Here is a 21921-nt window from a genome sequence, read left to right as displayed (position 1 = left end):
TCCTTACTGAGAGTCCGATCCACAATATTCCGAGTAGATACCTAGGACCGCTCCTCTGGACCATATCCTTCCCAGTCCACCAGATATTGTCGTCCACGGCCTCGACGTCGGACAGCCAGTAGCTTGCACACCGTGTAGACAGGTCCCCGTCAATGACCAGGAACCAATGGACTCTCTTTGGCAGGTTTGAGTTGACTCACAGGAAAAGCCGGATGTACTCTCATAGTCCTGGGCAAACTGCTGGATGTCTTCCAATGTTGGTTTTGTTTGTATCGTGTTTTTTTTCCTTTGTGGAATTTATCAGTTAGCGGTTAGCTGCTATCATGTGATGCTATACGTAGTGGCTATCAGCAGCCGGCTTACACGCCGCCTACCAAATAGGGCACGGGTGGCTGTGGAAACACAAACGGGATCAGGCTTAATCGAACCAAACTGTACCAAACTGTACTGATCCGTACCGGACTGCTGTGTGGAAAAGGGGCTTTAAGGTGGTTTTGGCCTGTCATAAGGATGCCTCCTGGACTTTTCCCTTGGGAAAAAGCTAATAATGGGCCAATCTAAAATCACTTGTTAAAGGCAAGATAGGTAATTTTCTCCAAATACACTTTTTAAGATTATGGCTGAAATTGTCTTTAGGTCCTGACAGAAAATAATAATTAATATGCTCTCAAAAAGAAACCAATCAAGCCTCTCTACCCCATGCACGAATGAGCCCACACTCAAAGCATGAGCTGAAATCTGCTTCTGGACCAATGGCGCTAGTGTATGTAAGTGAGGGGCGTGGCTTTTGAAGGAGCACAGAGTGGATGGGGTGGGTGAATACCGAGAATGGAGAGGATGCTAATTTCAAAATCATGCTAGTTTTTGATAATTACCAACCCTGCCTTTAAGAGTCTAAAACAAGATAGTTTTATTAAGCTACATTGCAGACTTATCCACCCAAATTGAAATAAGCCTAAAATGTACTTATTATTTTTCAGAGCTTTTATTTTAAAATTCCACACCAGTTTTTATACATTAGGTTAATAACATTGTGAGGTCATGAACTACCAGCATAGACTGAAATTAGTCTATGGTAACTCACTTTTAAATTAACTTTAAAATAAGCCTGTAATATTGTAATATATTAGCTTTTATTTTGAAATCATAGTTTTTCTTTATATTTGGTAAATAACATTGAGAGGTGGTTAACTACCAATGTAAACTAAAGTCTGTGGTATAAATAATTTCCATATTTCAGATAGCAGATATACAAATGTCTTGTTATTTCCTTTTAAGCAAACAGACAGCCAGTGGGGAATTTGAAATTAAAACTTTTGTTATTAGGCGCTCTTCCCGTAATGCTTCTACTACAAGCGCACCTTAACATAGTGTGAGGGCTGGCTTGACTATCGTTTCTGAAGTGGAGGCTGGCTTATCCGCAGTGTCTATTTCTGCTCTCGCCTGTCCAAAACAATGCGACAGGATACTCAGAATGGCAGAGGGTTATGTTGCTCACTTCAATGACCTGTCCTCAAACCTTGTAGGACATGCAAGATTAATAGACATACATGTAAAGTTATCCAACATAAAACTTGCATCGCTTACTTTAGATTGTATTATTGTGGTTATTTTGTGTCTTGGGTCCCTTCAGTTTTGAACTGTTGCGTAAGCTAGTCTGTCGCTCTTCTCCTTTAAGCGCAGAAAAACCCCGGTCATGACGTCAGCAGTAAAACCTGCTCCTCCTGGGTGTCTGCCCGTCGGAAAGTGAAGTCTAGTGGTCTCAGAGTTTCTCTTCCTCTGTTGTCCGTCCTTCGCTTCGCTCGTTGTGTTCGTCAACTTCAATCACAAGGTTTTTTTTTAGTTATTTATTTTGTCAAACACTCCCGTAGCCGATTTATGGGACGTTTTCAAAAAGTTCCTGAAGTGCTCTTTGAGGACCCGGTGGACGGCGGACCGTTGTGGAGATGGATAAGCTAACCGATAGCTGAGTTGTGTTAGCCGAGAACCACAGGTCAAGAATAGGTTCAAGCTAGCATGCTAACACCGAGCTAATATAGCATTTTATCGACTAACCGAGGGACTTTGTTGATCTACGAACGGTTTATATTTCGGGCCTGGCTTCTTCACAGTTTGCCCCAGGCCAGCTAACCAGCCAGGAAGAAGAGTCTGCGTGTTTCTAGAAAGGGAGAGAGGCAGTGAAGTTTTGTTTGAGAGGCGGCTTGTTCGTCTCTCAGCCCACACTGAGAGCATGCTGTCCAACACTCAGAACCAGCCACTGTTTCCCAATCCGGGAGGGCAGCAGAACCCTCCGGGCCAGTTCCTCCCCTTCCTCGCCAGACCGGGCTTACAGATCAAGAAGAACGCCATCACAGATGAGTACAAGGTGACCAGCCAGGTGCTGGGGCTGGGCATCAATGGCAAGGTGCTTGAAATCTTCCAGAAGAAAACAGGAGACAAGTATGCGCTGAAGGTAGGTTATGTTTGGTGTCAAAAACTAGAAAGACAATGACCCCCCCCCCCATTTGTTTATAGTCATTTTATTTATAAAGCACGTTCAAATAAAGTGATGTACCGGTACTAAAATCACTCACAATCAGTAAAACAAAACAAAAAACATTAACACAATAAAAACAAATCGAGACATAAAGCACAGAGAAGTGGGTTTACTATGTATAATACTGGAAACTTAGCGTTCACTCCAACTGTTGGTTACTGAAGCTGTCACAATTATCCCCATCAGTTCAGCCTACACAACTTTAATAGTCATGCCAATAATCATTTATGAAGCTGAGGTGACTGACTCAAGTTTACAGAGATGGATTATCAATGTCAAAAAAGCCACCGCTTCGAACCTCTTTCGACATTTGTTTTCGTCTTGCATTGATGTGTAATGTGAGTAAAATTCAATGGCCTGAACAATTGTGGTTCATGGTGTCACAAAAGAAGCGTCACTGAAGACATCATATGTTGCTTTAGTTTAGCAGTTGGGCACGTTTCCTTTTTTAGATGTGATATTTGGAGGACTAATTGATAAATAAAGAAACATGAGACTATATCATTGATCATGTATTCCTCCGAGGCTCCAATAGTTAGTTTTTGTAGTTCAAGGTTTTATGGGTTTAAGTCCTTTTTTCTTCCAGCGGATATCCAACCACACATCTTGGGGGGGTGGGGGGAAAAGAGACAGTTTCTCAATATTCTCATGAATGTTTCGTCATTGTGTAATTGGTTCATGTGTCATCATCCACACAGCCACCATTTTGTTTGATAGGTTCAAGCTGAGATAAGAAAACATTTGTTTCTACTCTTGGATTTCAACTTGTTTGTATTCTGTTGATTCATAAAAGTTTAGTACAGGTTGTAAAGTGTCTGTGCCGTTTAAAGAAGAATCACATCCAGCTACGGTCAATGATTGATATAGGGCATACGTCACAGCAGCTATTCACACAGAAGTGACCTAGACACGACCCACTGAGGCACTTAACTACTGTAGGCTATTTCAGTTTTTACTCATTATTTACGAAGGGTTCTTGTAGTGTAAAGTCTGTTGAGATAAGTTCTGCACTGAAAGTACCCCATGTGAATAACGACCTGTAAACATCCTGTGTGGTGGTTTAAAGTTAAATGCTCCTTTACGAACTGGGTCAAGGCTTCCTTTACCCGTGTGAGGCAAAATTAAACATTTACACACACAGCAGTAACCTGTTTTACGTTGTATCTCGAAAGGTCATAGGTTTGTATGTTGGCCATCCCTTTATTTCTCAGCACGTCACGTTACATTATTGATATGAAATTGTTGCGCTTTGGCCAGTGACTCGAGGCTTTCTTGAAACCGTATTTATGTTTGTGACAGGAATATTTTAGAAGTTGTTTGCATCTAATGTAACAGTTATGGTAGCGTTGGACCACGAAAAGCGTTTTAGCCGTTAGATGTGAACCCAATTGCTCCTGGTGGTTCTTTTCTTACCGAATTTTACAAGCATCATATCTGCTCTGTCTGTAGCGCTTCATACTGTGTTTCTGCAAAAGTGTTGCGACGAAGCTCGGCTGTCATTACGTCGTTGTGCGTTCATATTGATTCCTGGGCGGCTAATACTGGTGTCATAATCTGTGAACTCTCATTTTGGAGTTGTAGAAGCTGGGCACAGCTGGAGCTCCACATACACACACCCAAACATGCGCACACACACACACACACACACACACACACACACACACACACACACACACACAGCACTGCGCTCCTCGCTGGCTCAGCTGACAGTGCTCCTCTTTTCTCCCTGTGAAAGACGGTGCAGAGAGGATCACATCGCTCTCCGACATTTATATTGATGGCGAAATGTCACAGCGACAAAAAAATTTCAACTTGAGGCGCTTCGAAACAGCAGCCTTAACCCAGGCGTCTACCTCTCTCAGGCAGGCGCAAGTGTTACTCTCATTTAAACTGTCGCCTCAATTTAAACTAAAACAAGAACCCAGTAAGTAAAAAAAACAACAACGACATTTTGAAGGTCACGTCAACACTGCATGACGCTGCTACAGAAATGATTCAGTTTCTGGATTATGTTTACATTTTCATGTTCTTCTTACGAGTGCATAAACAAAACAAAGGGGTGGGAAAATATTTCCTCCAAGACAGAAAAACATTGAACACCACTGATCGAGTGGATGTCTGTGTAGTCAGGTGAAACACCAAAGAAGGCATAAGCGTTCAGCGTCTCCAGCTCAGTTTTTTTGGACCAATCACAGAGCTCTGTGAAGTACCTTTTGTGCATTTGTTTTTGTTTCGGTTTGCATTCACAGACTGCAGCAGGCTGTCACATTACTCTTACTTTACAACAATGTGACTGTTGAGCGCTCCTTATTTCTTCCAGCCCTTGAAATGACTTCGGAGCGAAGTTGTAATATTGTACACCCAATGTTCTCAGTGTTGTCATGCTGTTGTAAGACAGACTGTGGCCAAATATATATTTGACGCCTTCACTGATGAATTTGTGGCCTTGTTGTTCCTTCGCTGACGTCAGCTGACTCAGCTCCATCTCACCCGTTGTATTCATTAGGTTTGCAGTATCTGCCAGCCTGGTCCAAGGTGACCTCACCTCGTAATACCTTCATCTGTGACACAGCGCTGTTGACTCATTTGTGTCTGTTTACGGGGGAGGGATGTCGTGTTAGAGAAATGGACGGGCCCTAATGTCTTGGAAGTCCTTGAAATGAAAATGTTCACATCCCGTATATTACGTTTGATAAATCCTGTCGCACAGAATCAATACCGTTCTCTGACCGTTGTGTGAGACGAAGCTGCATGTCCTGTGTTGATTGGTCTGCCTTTTAAAATGTCCTGCCACACGCACACTCTCTGGGTGTGAGGCAACTGCAGCTATCGTCTTACAGCCAGTGACTACATTTATATACACACACAAGAACCCAGGTTATTGGGAGCAGGGTTTACTTTTAGAAGTTATCTTGAACTGTTGTTGGGTAGTTTCTGTTAAACCTGACCTTGTTATACAGGAAACAGCTGCTATTAAAGCTGCTGTGTGTTTATATTTTTTACGTTTTAGGCCAAACCTCAAAATTGTCCTCAGGTGTGACTGTAACCGTCAAGCTTGTTATTATTTAAATAAAAAGGCCATACAACTATTGATCAGTCCCCTTCGCATAATTGATTGTCTATTTTAGTAATTGGTTATTAAGTTGTTTTTTTTCCCATTCATTTTTGTACTTGTAGGATCTTTGTTCATTTTGTCACCAAACACCATGTCCAATGGTGTGACACCACTTCCTGATTTTTAAATCGGACTATAAACTAACTAAATGTATTTAAAGGCTGTGTCTGTCATTTTCGAAAGCTAGCATGATTTGGAAAGTAGCATCCTCTCCGTTCTCTGTATTCACCCACCCCGTCCCCTCTGTGCTCCCTTAAAGCCACGCCCCTCACTTACACGCTCTCGCGCCATTGGTCCAGAAGCAGATTTCAGCTCATGCTTTGAGTTTGGGCTCCTGCATGCATTAGGTAGAGAGGCTTGATTGGTTTATGAAAGAAACAAACCGTCGATCCGTTATTGGCCGAAGTTTTTGCAGGCTGCTACAGATGACGTAGCGTGCGTTGTGAATGAAAAGCGCAGCGTGTGTTAAGCTGTAACTTCAGTGTTTGGTTTAATGCAGTGCATTGTAGGAGAAGTCTACAGACGGCTGTAGTCAAGTAATGCTTTTTTTATAAAGCACATTTACAACAAACAAAGATGTGCTACAGAGTAAAAGGGTCAAACGTATCATAAAAAACAAATGAAGCTAAAATCAGCAAAACATAATAATTCAAGTACAATATGTTTGTATGAAACATTGTCATCATGAAGAGAAGAAAGAGATGTCTTCAGAGTGAGTGAGTGGATAAAAGTGGTGCGTGACCCTCTATGTAGTCAGCAGAGAGTTTGGGGAGGGAGCTGCAGCTACACTACATGTGCTTAAAACTCATTTTGTTTTGGATAAGTCCTGTAGGATTGGTCGGAAAAACTCAGATTTCTGTTACAAATCGAACCAGCATCTCAGTGAATTCCACAATATTCTGAGTTCACATTGTGGGAATCATAGGGACCCAGTTTGTGTGTTGAATGGAGATCTGGAGGAAGGCCAAGTGGGCTGACAAACTGAGAATCAAGTATTCAAAAAAAAAAGAAAAAGACATCCCCTCAGCCACCACAGATATGACATCAGGGAACTGCATAATTAATCAATGTGTTTAAGTTCCTAAAACTTAGAAAGATGTGAAAGTCAGTGGGTTGACGTGGACACACCTGTCTTTGCTGAGAAATGAGGAACTGACACCATCTACCTGTTCAGACAACGTACGCTTTTTGTTCTTATTTATGAGCTTTGGAGTCTGCTTAACTTCTGTGCTTCCTTTTGTTTTGTTTTTTTGGGGGGGGGGGGTGTAGCGACAACAACATCAACATAGCTTGAATCTGGAACTAGCACTTTGTCAAGTCTGAGTGAAGATTTCATGGAAAAATTTCAGGAAAATCAGGGAAAGAGGAAGGAAGAGGTTCTGTGGTGGCCCGCTGTGACTTACTTCTCTTTCACTTTTGTGAGTTATATAAGAAAACTATTTTTTTTTGTTCGTCCTCTCTGCAGGAGCACCCACTAAATGTTCCACAACTAGACCAACTGATTGAGTAGTGCGCGTGAACACAGGTGGGAATGCGTCCTGTATTTAAACTGTGCCGACTTTAAATAAACAAAAACAGAACCCATATATCAAATAAATGCGATGACGTCGTTGCATGACCAAGTGTCAAAGAAATGAAACACATTCTGATTTATTTAAAAAGTTTCTTACGAGTGCATAAACAAAATAACGTCACACTAAATGATATATCAGCTCTACATAGGCTACTAGTTATAGGCTACAGCAAACATGTTTACAAAAGTGTGCAAATGAATGCCATCTTCATTGAATGAACACAAAAAGAGATTTGAAAAAATAAAAAAAGGACAAACAGACTAGATCGTGCTCGTAAAGTTGTGCACAGATTGGTACATTAAAATTGATCAGAGTTCAGGTCAAGAAATGTTTGGTGCTTTACATTTTCTTGGGCTGACCGCCCAGAGCTTGCTCCCCCCCCCCCCCCCCCGAGCTGGGTCATGACAGGAAACGTTTGACAGCCGTTGTGTTATAGAGAAGTGAATCTGTGCATTCTCTCAGAGGTCGGAAGCAATTTCTCAATGAACCCGTTTCATCACTCTAAAATCAGGCCGGGACTGGTTTGTAGTGCTGCTTTACCAGAACTCGGAGGATCCAGGCTTAACGTTAAACTCTGATTGGTTCATCTTTACACCACTACAGTCCATCAAGGATAATATTCTGCTCATCTAAGTTTAATGGACTTGAGCTCGGACAGTGATTAAACCCATCCACACAATGATGGCAGAGGCTGCTATGTAAAGTGACGTATAAGCTAATACCATCTCGACACATTTATACACTGCCGACAAAGCAGAGGGAGCAACTCGGACTTCATGGTCACATCGGACTGGTGACTGAAGGAGCTGGGGATTGAACCTTCTGGCTGGGAGATGACCGACACGCCCACTGAGCCACGGCTGCCCTGCATCCATGCTCAGAAACGATAAATAACCTCGGGTTACTGACTGTAGTCTGATGGAAACGGTGATCTGACACGAAAAGACACAGAACTGTTAAAAGTGCTGAAATAATATTTACTATTTACTAAGACTGCGACTCTCTGTCATGTGTACCTCCAGGGAGAGGGAGAGTTGTTTTTAGGGCATTAGTTACACACATGAGTTGGAAAACAACAACAAGCTTTTTTTGATCTTCTCTTGAAGAAATGGCTTCTGTGTTCACGGCTTGTGCGTGCCAGATTTGTAATAAGTCGACGGTGGCTTAAGAACTCTACAGTAAAGCCTTTTGATGATTAAGACCATTGTGACGGACTGTTTAATGCCAAAAGCTCTTATTTCTCCCTTCAGATCAGTGTCAACATATTTGTGTGTCACACGTCACAAACAAACAGATTAGTTTCAGGATAAAGCTTCTTTGGTAAACATTTATCTTGGTGTTATGAGCTCCTGTAAAATAATGTCATTTACAGGATTGTCATTTCTGTAGCTTGCGACTGATGGCCTTATCCCCCTCAGCACAGCCATACACGTCCACCATTAGCTATTAGGTCTATGTTTGTCACCTTGCTGAAGGGTGCAGTGTGTAAAGGATGTGGTATTGTGGTTGTGATAGATGGACTCGACCTGGAAGCTTCGCGGCCTGATTCAGGGTTAATTCCAAACTGACGTAGCCTCCTTTTCTTTCTAACGCTTGTTTATGAATGACTGTACATTTCCGTCTTCTCACCCTTCTTGATTTGCTTTCTTTGCTCTCTTGATCTGTTCCTACTTTTTCAAATAGTGCTGAATGGTGTCGTAAAGGGAAGTGAATGTACAAATACAGATTGATGAAAATGAGGTCTGAAGAACACTTGAAAAGACAAATGTCAGAAAAGGCTACGGGCCTGACTGCATCACAGGGCCGACTTCTTAAAAACTGCGGCTTGTTCTTGAGTGGCATTTTCACATTCGTCTTCCAGCTTTTATCATTGAAAAAAAGTTACTGCTCTATGTAAGGCTGAACGATTTTAGGAAAAGATTGAATTGCGATTTTTCTGGCAGAAATTGCGATTAAGATTTTTATCACGATTTTCTTCAAATCAAGCTTGTGCAATGTTCTCAATGTGCAGTAACATTTACAAACATGACAGGAAATTACATCATACCAGTTAAAACTTTAAATGCCAGAACTCTAAATTAGAAGAATGAAAACTAAAGTTAAGAATTAATTTCAAATGTATTTATTAAGAAGAAACACAGACGGTGTGATGTTCTTGTTTTCATCTGGTCATAAGTGTTGATATATTTTGTGCTTTTGGGGTTGCTGTAGGTGACTTAGTTCACAGAAGTTATGCAACAAGAGAAGCCAACAGTGTCTCCATATTTTCTTCTAGCCATACGGCCGAAACATTTATCTGTGAGCGTCATTTTATGTTCAGGTCTTGCATTGTTTCTTTTGCATATGTTTAATAAGAGTACAACGTGAGATAACGACAATTGATACATTCGCGATGCTAACCGCTAGCATTCCTATTCAAATTCTCATAGACGTTAGTATCAAGCTAGCGGACTTTTCGGTTGTTTAGCATATTATGAGATGAATAACTTGTGTTTTGATGTCTCTTTAGTTTTCTGTGCTTCCTTTATTAAAGACTGGACAAAGAAACTTCAGCTTCTTTATTGGAGGAAAACTGTTAGCTGTGTATCAGGCTAAAGAAGTCATGCACACACGCGGGGCAGAATAGACAGTATGTGTAAATTGACATCAGCTCCTGGGTCAGTCGGGAGAAGCACTGCCAAAAACCGTGGCTTTGGCGATCACGTGATCGCGTTTTTTGAAATCGCGATTTTGATCAGAAAACGATAAATCGTTCAGCCTTAGCTCTATGGATAGAATCCACTGTGTTACCTGTAGCCAAGGTTACAAAGCCCAAAATGTTGAATGACTATCACTAGCCACTTGGCGTTCCACCTCCTTAGTCATAAAACGTCCGGAAAGCTTGCTGGACAAGTCTCGAGGAATAATCGACCTGCTCCGATTTGACTTTTTAAGAAAGGAAGCGGGTGGATGATGTCACTGCGACGTTACTGGATCTTGTTGTTGGGCATCTGGAGGCCCTGGGATAGAAAAAACAAAAAAAAAGTTTGTTTGTGCTTTGTCGATCTTTCGTCAGCTTTTAACTGCATGAAGCCCCATATTGTTGCTCGTAGGCCGTACCCTAACTTTGACTTTGACCCTACATGTTGCCTCGTCGATTTTTCTTCCAGTGAAGTCACAAAGAACACGTGTAAATGACACTTCCTCTGAAGCCTCGATGTGTTGAACAGGTTCACCACAGGGATGTGTTTTATCACCATTGTTATTCACGCTCTACACAGATGACTGTCAGAGTGAGTTCCGGTCCTGGTTCATTGTTAAATTTGCGGATGAATCTGTGACAGTCAGCCTGCTGCAGGGGAAAAAAAAAACGAGGTGGGCCATGTTCCTGTTGTGGACAATTTCTTAAAATAGTGTGATGACTCTATGCTGCATCTCAAAAAGCCACCTGTCAAAGAACCTACATTTATTAACGGCTCAGCTGTAGAGATGGTGTTTAGGTACCATCCTTGGTGAAAAACTGACCTTTGATGCGAATACTAACGACATCTGCAAAAGGCCAATCAGATTCTGCTCTTCTTGAGAAAGCGGAGGAGTTTTAATGTTGACGGATCTCTCCTGAACAGATTTGGTTTGATCCTTTTGACTCCATTTTGACTTTTGCTTGTTGGTTCGGTGACCTCAGCCTCACTAACAAAAACAGGCTGGAAAATCTTGTTAAACTTTGCTGACTGTTGACGTTGACTTTTACGATCACAGCAATATATTTTTTTAAATAAGTTGTTTGTGTCGTGAATACAAAAGTGAAAGTTTAAAAAGTGTTTTATGAGCTACACTGTTTCGGACCAGACACTTTTCTGAAGTCTTCACTGGTTGCCTAGCAACTTGTCGGTGCTGTGTTCCCATCTCTTATTAGTAGTTTGTACACAAGCAAATATTTATTCAGGTAAAAAGTTTGTTAATCAGGCAGGCTTGATCTAAGAATGATAAAAGAAACTTACGAGTGACATCACTGCTTCATGAAATGAACTCCTGTCATTTGAAGCAGCTGAGAACACATTCGACTTTCTCTATTTATAGGCTGAAGCCAGAAGTATCATCTGTTGCATCAGACAAAGCAGGAAAATCACACCGTAACCCTTTTCACTCTGCGTCTGTGTAACAGTGACGGTAACTAAGCTCGGCCGTCGTGACATCTTTGCGCGTATTGATTCTGCGATGGCGTGATATTCTCGCTCCGGTCTATGAATTGACATTGTGTTCTGACGTAGTGGAAAGCACCGCACTGCGGGAGCTCAACGTACAGTCAGACACGCACATACACAGCGCTGCTCTCCCCGCCAGCTCCTCTGATCCCGTCTCAACCCCTGGAACGCGCCGAAGACGGTACAGAGAGGGGGAGGAAACGTCACGAGGAGAAAAAAAAAAAAAAAGTATCACGCTTTGAAATGGCAGTCTGAACCGGACTGAAGGATACGGTGCCAGACAGGAGGAACTATGGAAGCCAGCTCACCGGGTAGAAGCATTTAGATTCTGTTAAACTCCTTAAGTGAGCCTTAAACTTGTGTTCCGCACGGACCTGTTCTCCATCTGTCTTCGTCAACTCAACCCTGCGGTTCCTCTTTCAATCAGTCGACTTTATTTCCTTTTTTTCTCTCCATGCAGATCTGTCGTCAGGAAGTGACGCTGACGTTTGTGTGTGTCCTACACATGTTGGTCTTCCTCACACTTATCATGAGTGTGTGTAGTTTACCAGTCAGAGCACCTGATTGCTAAAGATGATGCTCACCTGCAAACGTGCCAATCGCTTGAGAATGTGACTTGCAGAGCCTGAAGTGCTTAGTTGTGGCGGATGATGTCATTAAAACATGCTGTAACATGATAGCGAAAGCACTGAGTGTGATTGACACTTTACATTTTCTGCGACGGTGCCGCAATTAATATATTAATGCTCGTTTCAGAGGAAGTTAGTATTGCTTTTAACAGGAAGTTTTATAAATTTATAGCAGTCCTGCTCATGAAAGTAGTCAAACAGTCTTATTACAGGAAGCTGATTGATTTAACATGCTGATTTCATGGCTGTTGAGGCTTGGATAGAAGTTTAAAAAATATTTAAAAAACATGATTTATACTAACACACACACACACACACACACACACACGTCTTTCATCACACCATCTTGTATTGACACAGATCAATAAACATCTCTTCTGGTAGATTGTTTAACTTTTTTTTTTTATCAGGTTAAGGAGCTTTTCTGATTGAGCCTAGATTAACCTGTCACCCCTCTCTAACTTCTCTCCACTGACCTATCACCCTCAGTGTGATTGTTATTTTTTTGTGTCTGGTATCAAGACGAGGCTTTTTCCTTAGTTATTGGGTGGCAGGTGGAGGGCGGGTCTGCCTTCAGCCCACCCCCGATACCACCTCCCACTGTCGCACTGCGAGCTCGAGGAGCTTTTGTGTTTGCTAAAGGAAGAGTATTGTGCGCCCATCTGCCCCCCTCATCTCCCTCCTTCTCCACAGGCTTTGCTGTTTAGCCTTAAAGAGCCAAAAGCAGATGGAGAGACCTGCAGAGAGGGGTGATGGTGGGGGTCTCTTGTGTGTCACTTGTATGGCGTTAGCTTTTTGTTTGCGGAGGGAAGTCTCCTTCCTTTAGATGGGCTGATATTATTTCAAGCACATAAAGCTGAATAGGCTTTTTTTTTTCTTTTTCTTTTTTTTTTTTTTTTTTGTAAATCACATTTCCAGATGTGGAATATAATTTATATGGCTCCTTATAGATCCTCAAGATGTTGAAAAAGAAACTGAAGTGATATTTATTTCCTGAGGCTCATGTTGTTAAAAGATTTATCAAACACTTAACAGTGTCCAGATATGAAATAATGAAGAATCATTTCACTTTTTGGGGTTCTTTAAAGAAACTCTGAGAGAAAATAAGTGAAGAAATGTTTGTTTCCTCTAAGTGTGATCAAGTTGTTATTAAAATGTCATCGATATGCTTGCTTGATCTACAAGCTTCGGCCCAGGCTTAGGGCGGTTTAGCTAACAAACTAATGCAACACACTTCAATCTGTATCCTGGGGGGATGTGCAGGTAGATGTGGACACTAGAAGTTGTTCATCACTTCCTGTACAGATGTTTTTTGTTTTTTGTTTTTTTATCAGCCCTTTGAGTAGTTTTTAAACAACCTTGCTCTGCAACTGAAGCCACTACAACATGTTTGGCCCTACAGCTGCTTCTTTAACAGTTCACACATGTAGCCAGCTGCAGTGTTACCCAGCATCTGGACACTCATGACAGAATGGAAACACACTAGGGCCGCAGTAATCGAGTATTTTAGTGGTTGAGTATTCTATAGATTATTCTGCTGGTTAATTGATTCCAGCGCTACAGTGATGTGCAACAAGAGATCCTAAAATATGCCTCTGAAAGGAACAACTTTAATAGATTGCTCTTTGAAAAGCAAAACATTTTCCCTTCTTTTTTCATTTTTTCTTGATACTTAGGTCATGAATTTGAAATTTGCCTTTCCTGCCCTAATAGTGTAAACTCCCATGTTGTGGCATTAATAAAGGATCATCTTAAATCATCACTAGGTCTAAATGATTTGCTTGTTTTGAGTTCATTTGACTGGCTTATGTATATTTTATTATTTAAAAGCGATGACCCACACCTGCAGATCCCAGTCACTGCAGTCAAATGAAATAGCATGAGCATGGAACACATTTGACTTGAACAATACTAAGACAGGTTTATTTAACCCCTTTTTTTTTTAAACGTTCTTCTTTTACTTTAAAAAGTTAGAGAGTATACCATGACATATTTAAACCCCTCACCCCGTCTCAGAGTCCTGGGTGGGCGCAGCAAGGAAAAGAGTCTGGCTTGTTGCACTAACATGCTCCTCAAAGGGCAACAAGTGACAGACAGGGACTCGGCTGTCACTCAGGTCAAAGTCTGGCAGCTTCCTCTTGGATTATAATCTTTGCATCATCAATCTCATCCACAGTGATTGACACTGATTCTGCAGAGTCTGCTTTCATAGATGTAAACGCATGTTCTGTTGTGACAGATGAACATTAGACAAAAAGCAGAAGATAGCGCAGACAGTTTCTGTCTCGTCTGATCTCTAAATTGTCTTAAAAGCACAAACCGACTGTTTCTGTTGAGACTCTAACTCTATAAATATAAATCCATAACCCATAAAAAAGAGAGCATTTGCTACAACAGACTCAAAATCAACATCAGACATACATGTGAGGTATTAGTTTTGGTTGGTTATTAGTTTTATTATTTTGTGGACATTACCCTTTAGCCTTTAGCTGTAGTCCGCGGCCAGTTGTGAATCAGCAATATAATGGCAGCATGCTTTATCTAAGCGTCAATAAAAATAGGTATTAAAAGTCAGCGGGGTAAGAAAAGCTGTCTCTGAATGGTAAAGGTTTCAGAGAAATTTATTTAGATGAAGCCAATGAAAAAGAAAACGGGAAATAACGTCTCAGTCCAACCATAAATATACGCGTTGTGTTGTAGACGCTAAGTCCCCCTCGATAGGAACACAGGAGCAGATACATAGCTCAGGATAGCGGGTCCCATAAAAAGACGTTCATGCTCCGTAGAAATAAAAAAGCAGACCCATAAATGAAGCGGTTTGTGTCTGGGCTTCGAGGGGTGTAGGAGGCCGTCACTCCGAATGAATGTTGGGGGAAACGCTGCAGAGAAAAAAAGAGTGCACTTTATCGTTGTAGTGTTCTAGTTACCCGAGAATTATTTTATTCCTAAAATACACTTTGAAAGCAATTAAAAGCCACATTTCTTAACTGAACATCCTGCCTTCAGCATTCAGCTCACACATTGTGACAGGAGCAGCATTGCAGAGATCTTTAGAGCCAAAAGATCCAGTGACTAGTTTCCAGGTTGCATAAGAGTGACAATTTAGTTTTTTCTAAAAATTCCAGCACATGTTGTCTGTGCGCGATGCATAATTGCATTTTGCTATAAGATTTGTGGGCTTTTTTTCCAACTTAATCAAGGTTTAAATGAATGATGTGAAGTTGTATACAAACTATTGGCACTGGAAGTTGAGTCGACTAAAAGTTTGATTAGGTCTGTATCTTTCATTTTTGTCCCTTAACTGTGTCCTCAGATCTGAGTGTTGAGTGGGAGTTTGTTTAAAAAAAAAAAAAAAAAAAGCTGCTGTGACGCAAAAAGTAAGACCCACCCTTGTTTGTTCTGCTCCGAAAGGACAGGATGGTTGAACTGTGCTGCGTGTTCACATTCGGGGTAAAGCAGAGAATCATTCACAGCTGCACCATGCCAACTCTTCCTGGTTACTGAGACAGTCACTTCTGATCAGCCATTCACTCTACTTCAAAGTCCGGCCTCTCACCATTAAACCTGAGTTACAACACACGCTCTCTGCACTCTGCATGTAATCAGTGCAACAAGAGATACTGTCCATCCTGCCTGTCCGTTGTTTCCGGTAAAGTCCTCGAAGTTTACCATCCATAGAGGGGCGAGTGTTCAGTGGGTTAAGCGGATTTCTGTTTCATTTTTACTTTGTTGTTTGTAAGTAACAAAGTTCTTTTCCCACAATAATCGTGACAGGATATAGGCGAGGTCAGGAAAGAAAAAAAAAACAAACAAACCTGTATGTTATTATTTACCACATCAAGGCAAGAAAGCCAGCAACATGCTCATAGAAGCAAGCAGTCAAAGAAGCATTCAGAAACGTACTGACGGAAAAATAAAGACCGTGTGATTTTAGTAGCCCATTTGCTGCCAGTCTGAACTCCACGCTGGCTTGATTTACTTTGAAGTTGAACGTCATATAAACTGGTGATTAACGTTTGAGTCCTGATGACGTATAATTTCTTAAAACAATGTTTTTTTGTAAATCAACTGGCTGTGTGAAGGATCTGCAGTAATACTCCAAAAGTTTAAAGACATCCAGCCGTTTTAAACAGTCGAACACCCAACGCTGAAAGTGCAAAAAACACTTTTTCAATAGAAATTGCTCACAGGAGAGACACAGAAGTTGTTGATTGAATTGAACAAATTCCTGAAACGTATCACTAAAACAGTCTGGAAGAATAAATGACTGCAGTTTTGATTTTTTTTTTTTTAAATTTGTTTTATGTTGGGAAGTTGCTGCCCCACCTCCTTTTCAATAAATGAATCAAAAAGGAGGACTGAAAGCAGAGCCTCCACCAGAGGGCGCTGTGTGGTGCACCACTTCTGATCAAACTGTGCTGGCAGTAACAACATGTTAGTGTTAGGGTTCGGGCTCAGTCATGCTGAAAGTGGTCTACTACAGCTGGACATTTGAATCCTCGGACGTACACAGCTCTCCCTCTCCTGTTAATGCAACATCAGCTCTACATCACAAATGTAGAAAAGTGATTTTAAAAAAAAAAATCACAAATACTTTCCAATAAGTTAGTAATGTTTCTGACTTGATTTCTGTTGTTAGACAACAGAATTCTGTAATCCTCGTATTTTCTACCTCACTTATTTTTATCCCATTTTGTTTAGCGCATGTCTACAAACTGACCGGCTTGTGTGCAACAGCAGACAGCAGTGTGGCTACTCGGACTCTACCGGCTGTTATGGCCCGCTGGAACATAGCCCACATTGGTGTTGTGACCGTGGGCAGGGCTGGAATGTAATGTACCACAGACGAACAGACGATGGCTCATTGTTAGATCTGAAATCTTTCCATTGACTGACAAGGACATTGTTGGGTTTTCACTTTACACTCAAATATATATCATAGTTAAAGTTAGTGATGTAAACAAACACTTTGAGCAGCTGTACTACAGAATGATATAGATGCATGTTTCCCATTACGACCTTGTTTTAGGGTGTAGCTTTGTAATCCTTTAAAGACTTCAATAATCATCTTTTATTTACTTTGTGTCATACTGTAGCTTATATTTAGAAGTTCAGGTCTATATTTGACCCTGCCACCCTTTTGGAGAACAGCTGGTTTCCTGTTACAATCTTTGTGACATTAACTTTATTTACAGCTGGCACGTTCATCGTTTGATATAAGTCTCAATGCACGGAACGAACGAGACAGAAGTCCCTATTCAACCAAAGGGCCGCTTCTCCTGTGGCCCGTAGTATTCAGCATTTCCCCCGCTGAACGAAGTCCATGAAATATTATACAAATCCGTCTGTATTTGTGCTGCAGATGACAACATTAGTCAACAATGGGAAAGGAAGACGAGTGCTGTGTCAGTAAAAGACAAAGAGAAGAAGTAAACTGGATACCTTACTCCCCCCACTTAATTCAAATCCAGAGAAACAACTTTTAATAGGATCAATGATCTTAACCCATTCTCTCTTTCTTTTTTTTTCTCTTTTTTAACTTTAGAAGCTCTGTTTGTTTATTGTTGGTTCCTATGGTCAACATGCACATAGTTCTTTAAAGGTCTGAAGTTTTTTGGGGAAAAGTTCCGCTCCTGAAGACGGTGCTGCCTGTTCAAAAGAGTGAATTTAAAATCCTCAACATCTTTTTCTGCATTTTGCCAGAAGGTGGCAGCAATGCTCTAAGATAGTTCTTTCAACATTGCAGGAATCTCAGAAGTGAATTCCTCTTGGTCTGTAACTGGTTTCATGTCTTCTAGTTCATCCTGATGAGACAGCTGATCACCTACACTTCAGTTCTTTTACATTTATTGATGACCCTACTTTTTCTCTCCTGTTTTTTTTTTCTTGTCCAGATGCTGCAGGACTGTGCAAAAGCCCGAAGGGAAGTGGAACTCCACTGGAGGGCATCCCCCTGTGCCAACATCGTGCGCATCATCGATGTCTATGAAAACCTCTATCAGAACAAGAAGTGTCTACTTATAGTCATGGAGTGGTGAGTGCATGATCTCAGGCGCACACACATTGAGATACCTCGCCTTGCGGCGCAATGAGTAATAGCAATCATATCCAGTCTAAACCTCAACCATGTGGTTGATTTTCTGCTTGAAGCCAGATATTTTTGCATAGGTGCTCCCTTAAATAATGTGTCAGCATGTATAGTGAAATGACTGCACATTCGCTTTTCTTATACAAAATGAAACCCACGAGGTAATCTTCTCAACGACTAAAATACAAGAAAAGAACCCCTACTGGGGTTGGGTCATTTGGCCTAAAAGTAAAATATCCAATTTATTCACACTGCACATGATTTTACGTTTTTATTGTTTTCTTTTAAATGGAACCCCTCACATTAAGGCGAGACTGGAAAAACAAGCCAAGACAAATGAGGTCTATTTTTGTCTTTTTAAAGCATGCCATGAACTTCTCTGGCTATCTGCATCTTATGCAGCTTGAGCCACCACATGCTTCTCCTTCTTGACTTGTTGGACATACACATGAAGTGAAATGTTAAACATCTTGCCCAGTTGCAATTTTTTCAAAGTAAGTATCTTCCAGTTTGAGTGTAACCTTTTGTGTATGACCGTAACAAGAAACGGACCCACCCCCCATTTCTTTTAAATGATCGGAGAACAATTCTCTCACCTGTTCTGTTTCCATCTCGTGCCATTAAACCACAGGTTGCTTAGCATGTGCAGTCATGTGCTTTCAAATCTGTGGTTATCTTTTTTTTTTTTTTTTTTTTTTTTTTCCTTTTTTCGCAGAGGTAGTGGACCTGTCTTCCCACACGTTCACATCAAACTATACCGGCATATGATGAGCAATTTCCTTGCGAAAACAAAAAAAATTAGCTCAGCATGAAATGCCATTAGAGAAAAATACTTCTTGTGAAACCTAACGTTTCCTTTAATCTCACACTAGGAAACGGTACCTTTCAGATGACCTATATTCTGCTGCTTAAGTATTCTCCCATGTTGTGTAATGTGTGTCAGAATGTCAAGTGACCTTGTCATTTAGGAAATTCAGTGTGAGTGCTCGTATGTCCTCCACCCACCTTCATCTCATGTGATTCTTCTTCCTTCGCTTTCTATTGAGATGCATATGTGGACCAAGGGTTAAACGTATCTGGGGGCATTGATGATGAAACGCAGTCATGGCAATGACTCGAACACATTGAAGGATCTTAGTGCAAATTATGTCTACATCATGTGCAGGCTTCGTCTTTTCCCCACACATGGGCAGACGTTTGAAACATACTCCATCCTTCATATGAAGTCCACGTGAGTTTATTTCTGAGGTGTTGAACTGTAAAATGCTGACCTTATTCTGCGGGGTTGGAGATGCTGAGCACAGGATGCTGATTAGGCAGAAAAACCTCAGTGTTCCAAGAGTTTCCTATCAAATGTGTGTTGGGATAGTGAGATAGTGAGTGTCACGCCGTGGTTACATCTGTGAATGGTATCCAAACCGTGAGCCAATCAAACATTAGCTCCTTGAGTACAGAGCTGCAATGGTCTGGTCCATATAGGTATCATTGAATGTGTAGCTTTAGTCGCAGTGTCTCAAAGTGCTGTCAGAGACTCCACTTGACTTGGAGATTCTCCCTTTGTGACATCACAAAGGGCAGTGTCCCTTTCCCCCCAGTACATAGTGTGTACACCCCTGTTTGTTCTGTCCTGTGAGTCTGCCTTCTCACCTTTAACAACTGGGCACTGGGTATGGTGCAAGAAAGCCACATCCCCTTCCAGCATTTTTTCAGTCACTGTTACGGGGTCAGATTCTGATGAAGCCATTTACAACATGCAGAACAACAGAGCCTTAGTTTGCATTTTCAGTGGCTAAGTTTCACAGTGAGTTTGCCATTTACAGGGAAATTGAATATTTCATGGGGGGGAAGAAAAAAAAAAGCACAACAGAACAAGTGACATGATAAGACATACCGCGTTATCCACAGGAGCAGTCAAAAGCCACACAAAATGAAAACTCCTCATTGCTGCTTTTATCAAACAAAAGCTCAAATGTTCAATATGCATTTCCTACACTTCACATGATGAGAAGCATCGAGGGTGTTTGAGCTGTGAAGGTGTTCGTCATGTGTACTCGCGTTCTCATCAGAAGCAGCGAGCATTTATTCTGCTGAGAAGTCATTTCTTTCCCTTTTCAGAAAACTGAGATAGAGAGGCTGCTGCCATGAAACCTCAGGTTCATCTAAGCCTCTGTTCACAGTTTTTTTTTTTCTGTCCCCTGTGGTCAAAGTATAGAGAACTGAGGAATGCCTCATTCGTGGAGGTGTTGTCATATCATTTGATCATCACAAACGCCACGGGTGTGAGAAATATGGATGAGACTGCGCAGGTTTGAAGTGAGCTGCGGTTTAGCAGCAGTCCGCTGGGCGTCGGGTTCAGCTCCGTCGCTTACACGTGCATGCCTGAAGTATCATTTGTGCTGTCAGGCGCCTTTACAAAAGGAAGAGCTACACACAATTTATGACTGGAATTGAAAGCCACACAGTCATACTGAGCACAAAGATCAAATGAAACTTAACAGCAAGCGTTCTGAGTAGGATTTCTCACACTTGACGTGAGTTTAACACAACTGCTTACCGTTAGTTTATCAGAACTAAGGTCTGAATTGTCTGTGCACGCTTTATTAACATAGAAATTGTTCATAAATACACATGACCACATGAAGGACGAGGAGAACTTTGCCTTGTATAGTTATTGTCATCAGGCACTTATAATAATGAAAACAAAGCTGCTTGTGTGGTTTCTTTTGGTCAAAATTCAAAGAATGAAACTGGCCAAAGACCACACACTTCAACACCATGACTACGACCCTCCCAGAACTACCAGCTAGACTGCAGCGCTCACGAGCAATGAGTGTTTACAATTTATGAGAGGCAGTACTACAAATGTCAATCAGACTCCTCTGTCTAATAAAAAAAAAAACATAATTTGGTATCACCAGTCCTGACTTACTCTCATGACCAATGCACAGGGATGTTTTTGACTGAATCAAATTAAGAAGCCGCTTTTGAGTCAAACCTCAAATCATGACCCGGGGTTAAAAAGTTTTGATTTGAAGACTACCTTACTCTCAAAAAATTCCCCAACAACCTTACTTTCTTCTGTTGACGAGTCTCATCTCTCTCTCTCTCTCTCTCTCTCTCTCCTCTCTCTCTCTCTCTCTCTCATCTCTCTCTCTCTCTCTCTCTCTCTCTCCTTCTCTCTCTCTCTCTCTCTCTCTCTCTCTCTCTCTCTCTCTCTACTCTCTCTCTCTCCTCTCTCTCTCTCTCTCTCTCTCTCTCTCTCTCTCTCTCTCTCTCTCTCTCTCTCTCTCTCTCTCTCTCTCTCTCTCTCTCTCTCTCTCTCTCTGCCACTCAAAAACAGAAGAAATGGAAACTGAATTCAGTGTCTTTGACATCCAAATACAGAATGCACATGTCCTTTCTGAAACGGTGACTGTCAGCACATGTGTTACTCTTCCTTAACTCTAATGTTAATACTGTTTATGCCAAGATGAAGGATGTGTACACTACAGGACTGTCCCCTGTCGCTCTCTCTGTGGTTGTAGCGGCCTCAGAAGTTTCTCTATAAATCAACCAATGCTAAAGGAACAAGTGAACTGTTTGTTTTCTATCTTTAGTCAGTCACCATGTGGCAGTAACTCCTATTTAAAAAAAACTCTTTGTCAGCCAATCTAATTCCTTAACACTTAAATAAAGCTGTTTAGCTCAATTCCACTCTGTTCCTCCTCCTCCTCTGTCGACCCAGTGCACTGCCAGGTCTAACAGAGGTCTCTGTTAAAAACAATCCTGACTTGTGCTGCAGATACTATTCACTGA

At 41.4% G+C, this 21921-nt stretch overlaps 1 protein-coding gene across 1 annotated transcript in view; it reads left to right on the top strand.

Annotated features, from left to right (window-relative positions):
- The first annotated feature begins 1676 nt into the window (after positions 1 to 1676).
- The window catches only part of mapkapk2a (MAPK activated protein kinase 2a), a 29105-nt gene continuing 8860 nt past the window's right edge, over positions 1677 to 21921 (top strand). Inside the window, exons 1-2 of the mRNA XM_079342559.1 lie at positions 1677 to 2452; positions 17933 to 18072. Coding sequence (XP_079198685.1) covers positions 2231 to 2452; positions 17933 to 18072 — 362 coding nt within the window. The 5' untranslated portion in view covers positions 1677 to 2230. The remainder of the gene's footprint in view (positions 2453 to 17932; positions 18073 to 21921) is intronic.

The sequence above is a fragment of the Symphodus melops genome (assembly GCF_947650265.1).
Source record: "Symphodus melops genome assembly, chromosome: 4".
NCBI classification, from domain to species: Eukaryota; Metazoa; Chordata; class Actinopteri; order Labriformes; family Labridae; genus Symphodus; species Symphodus melops.
Note: the sequence above shows the minus strand (reverse complement) of the source record. Positions and strands in the feature narration are given on the sequence as shown.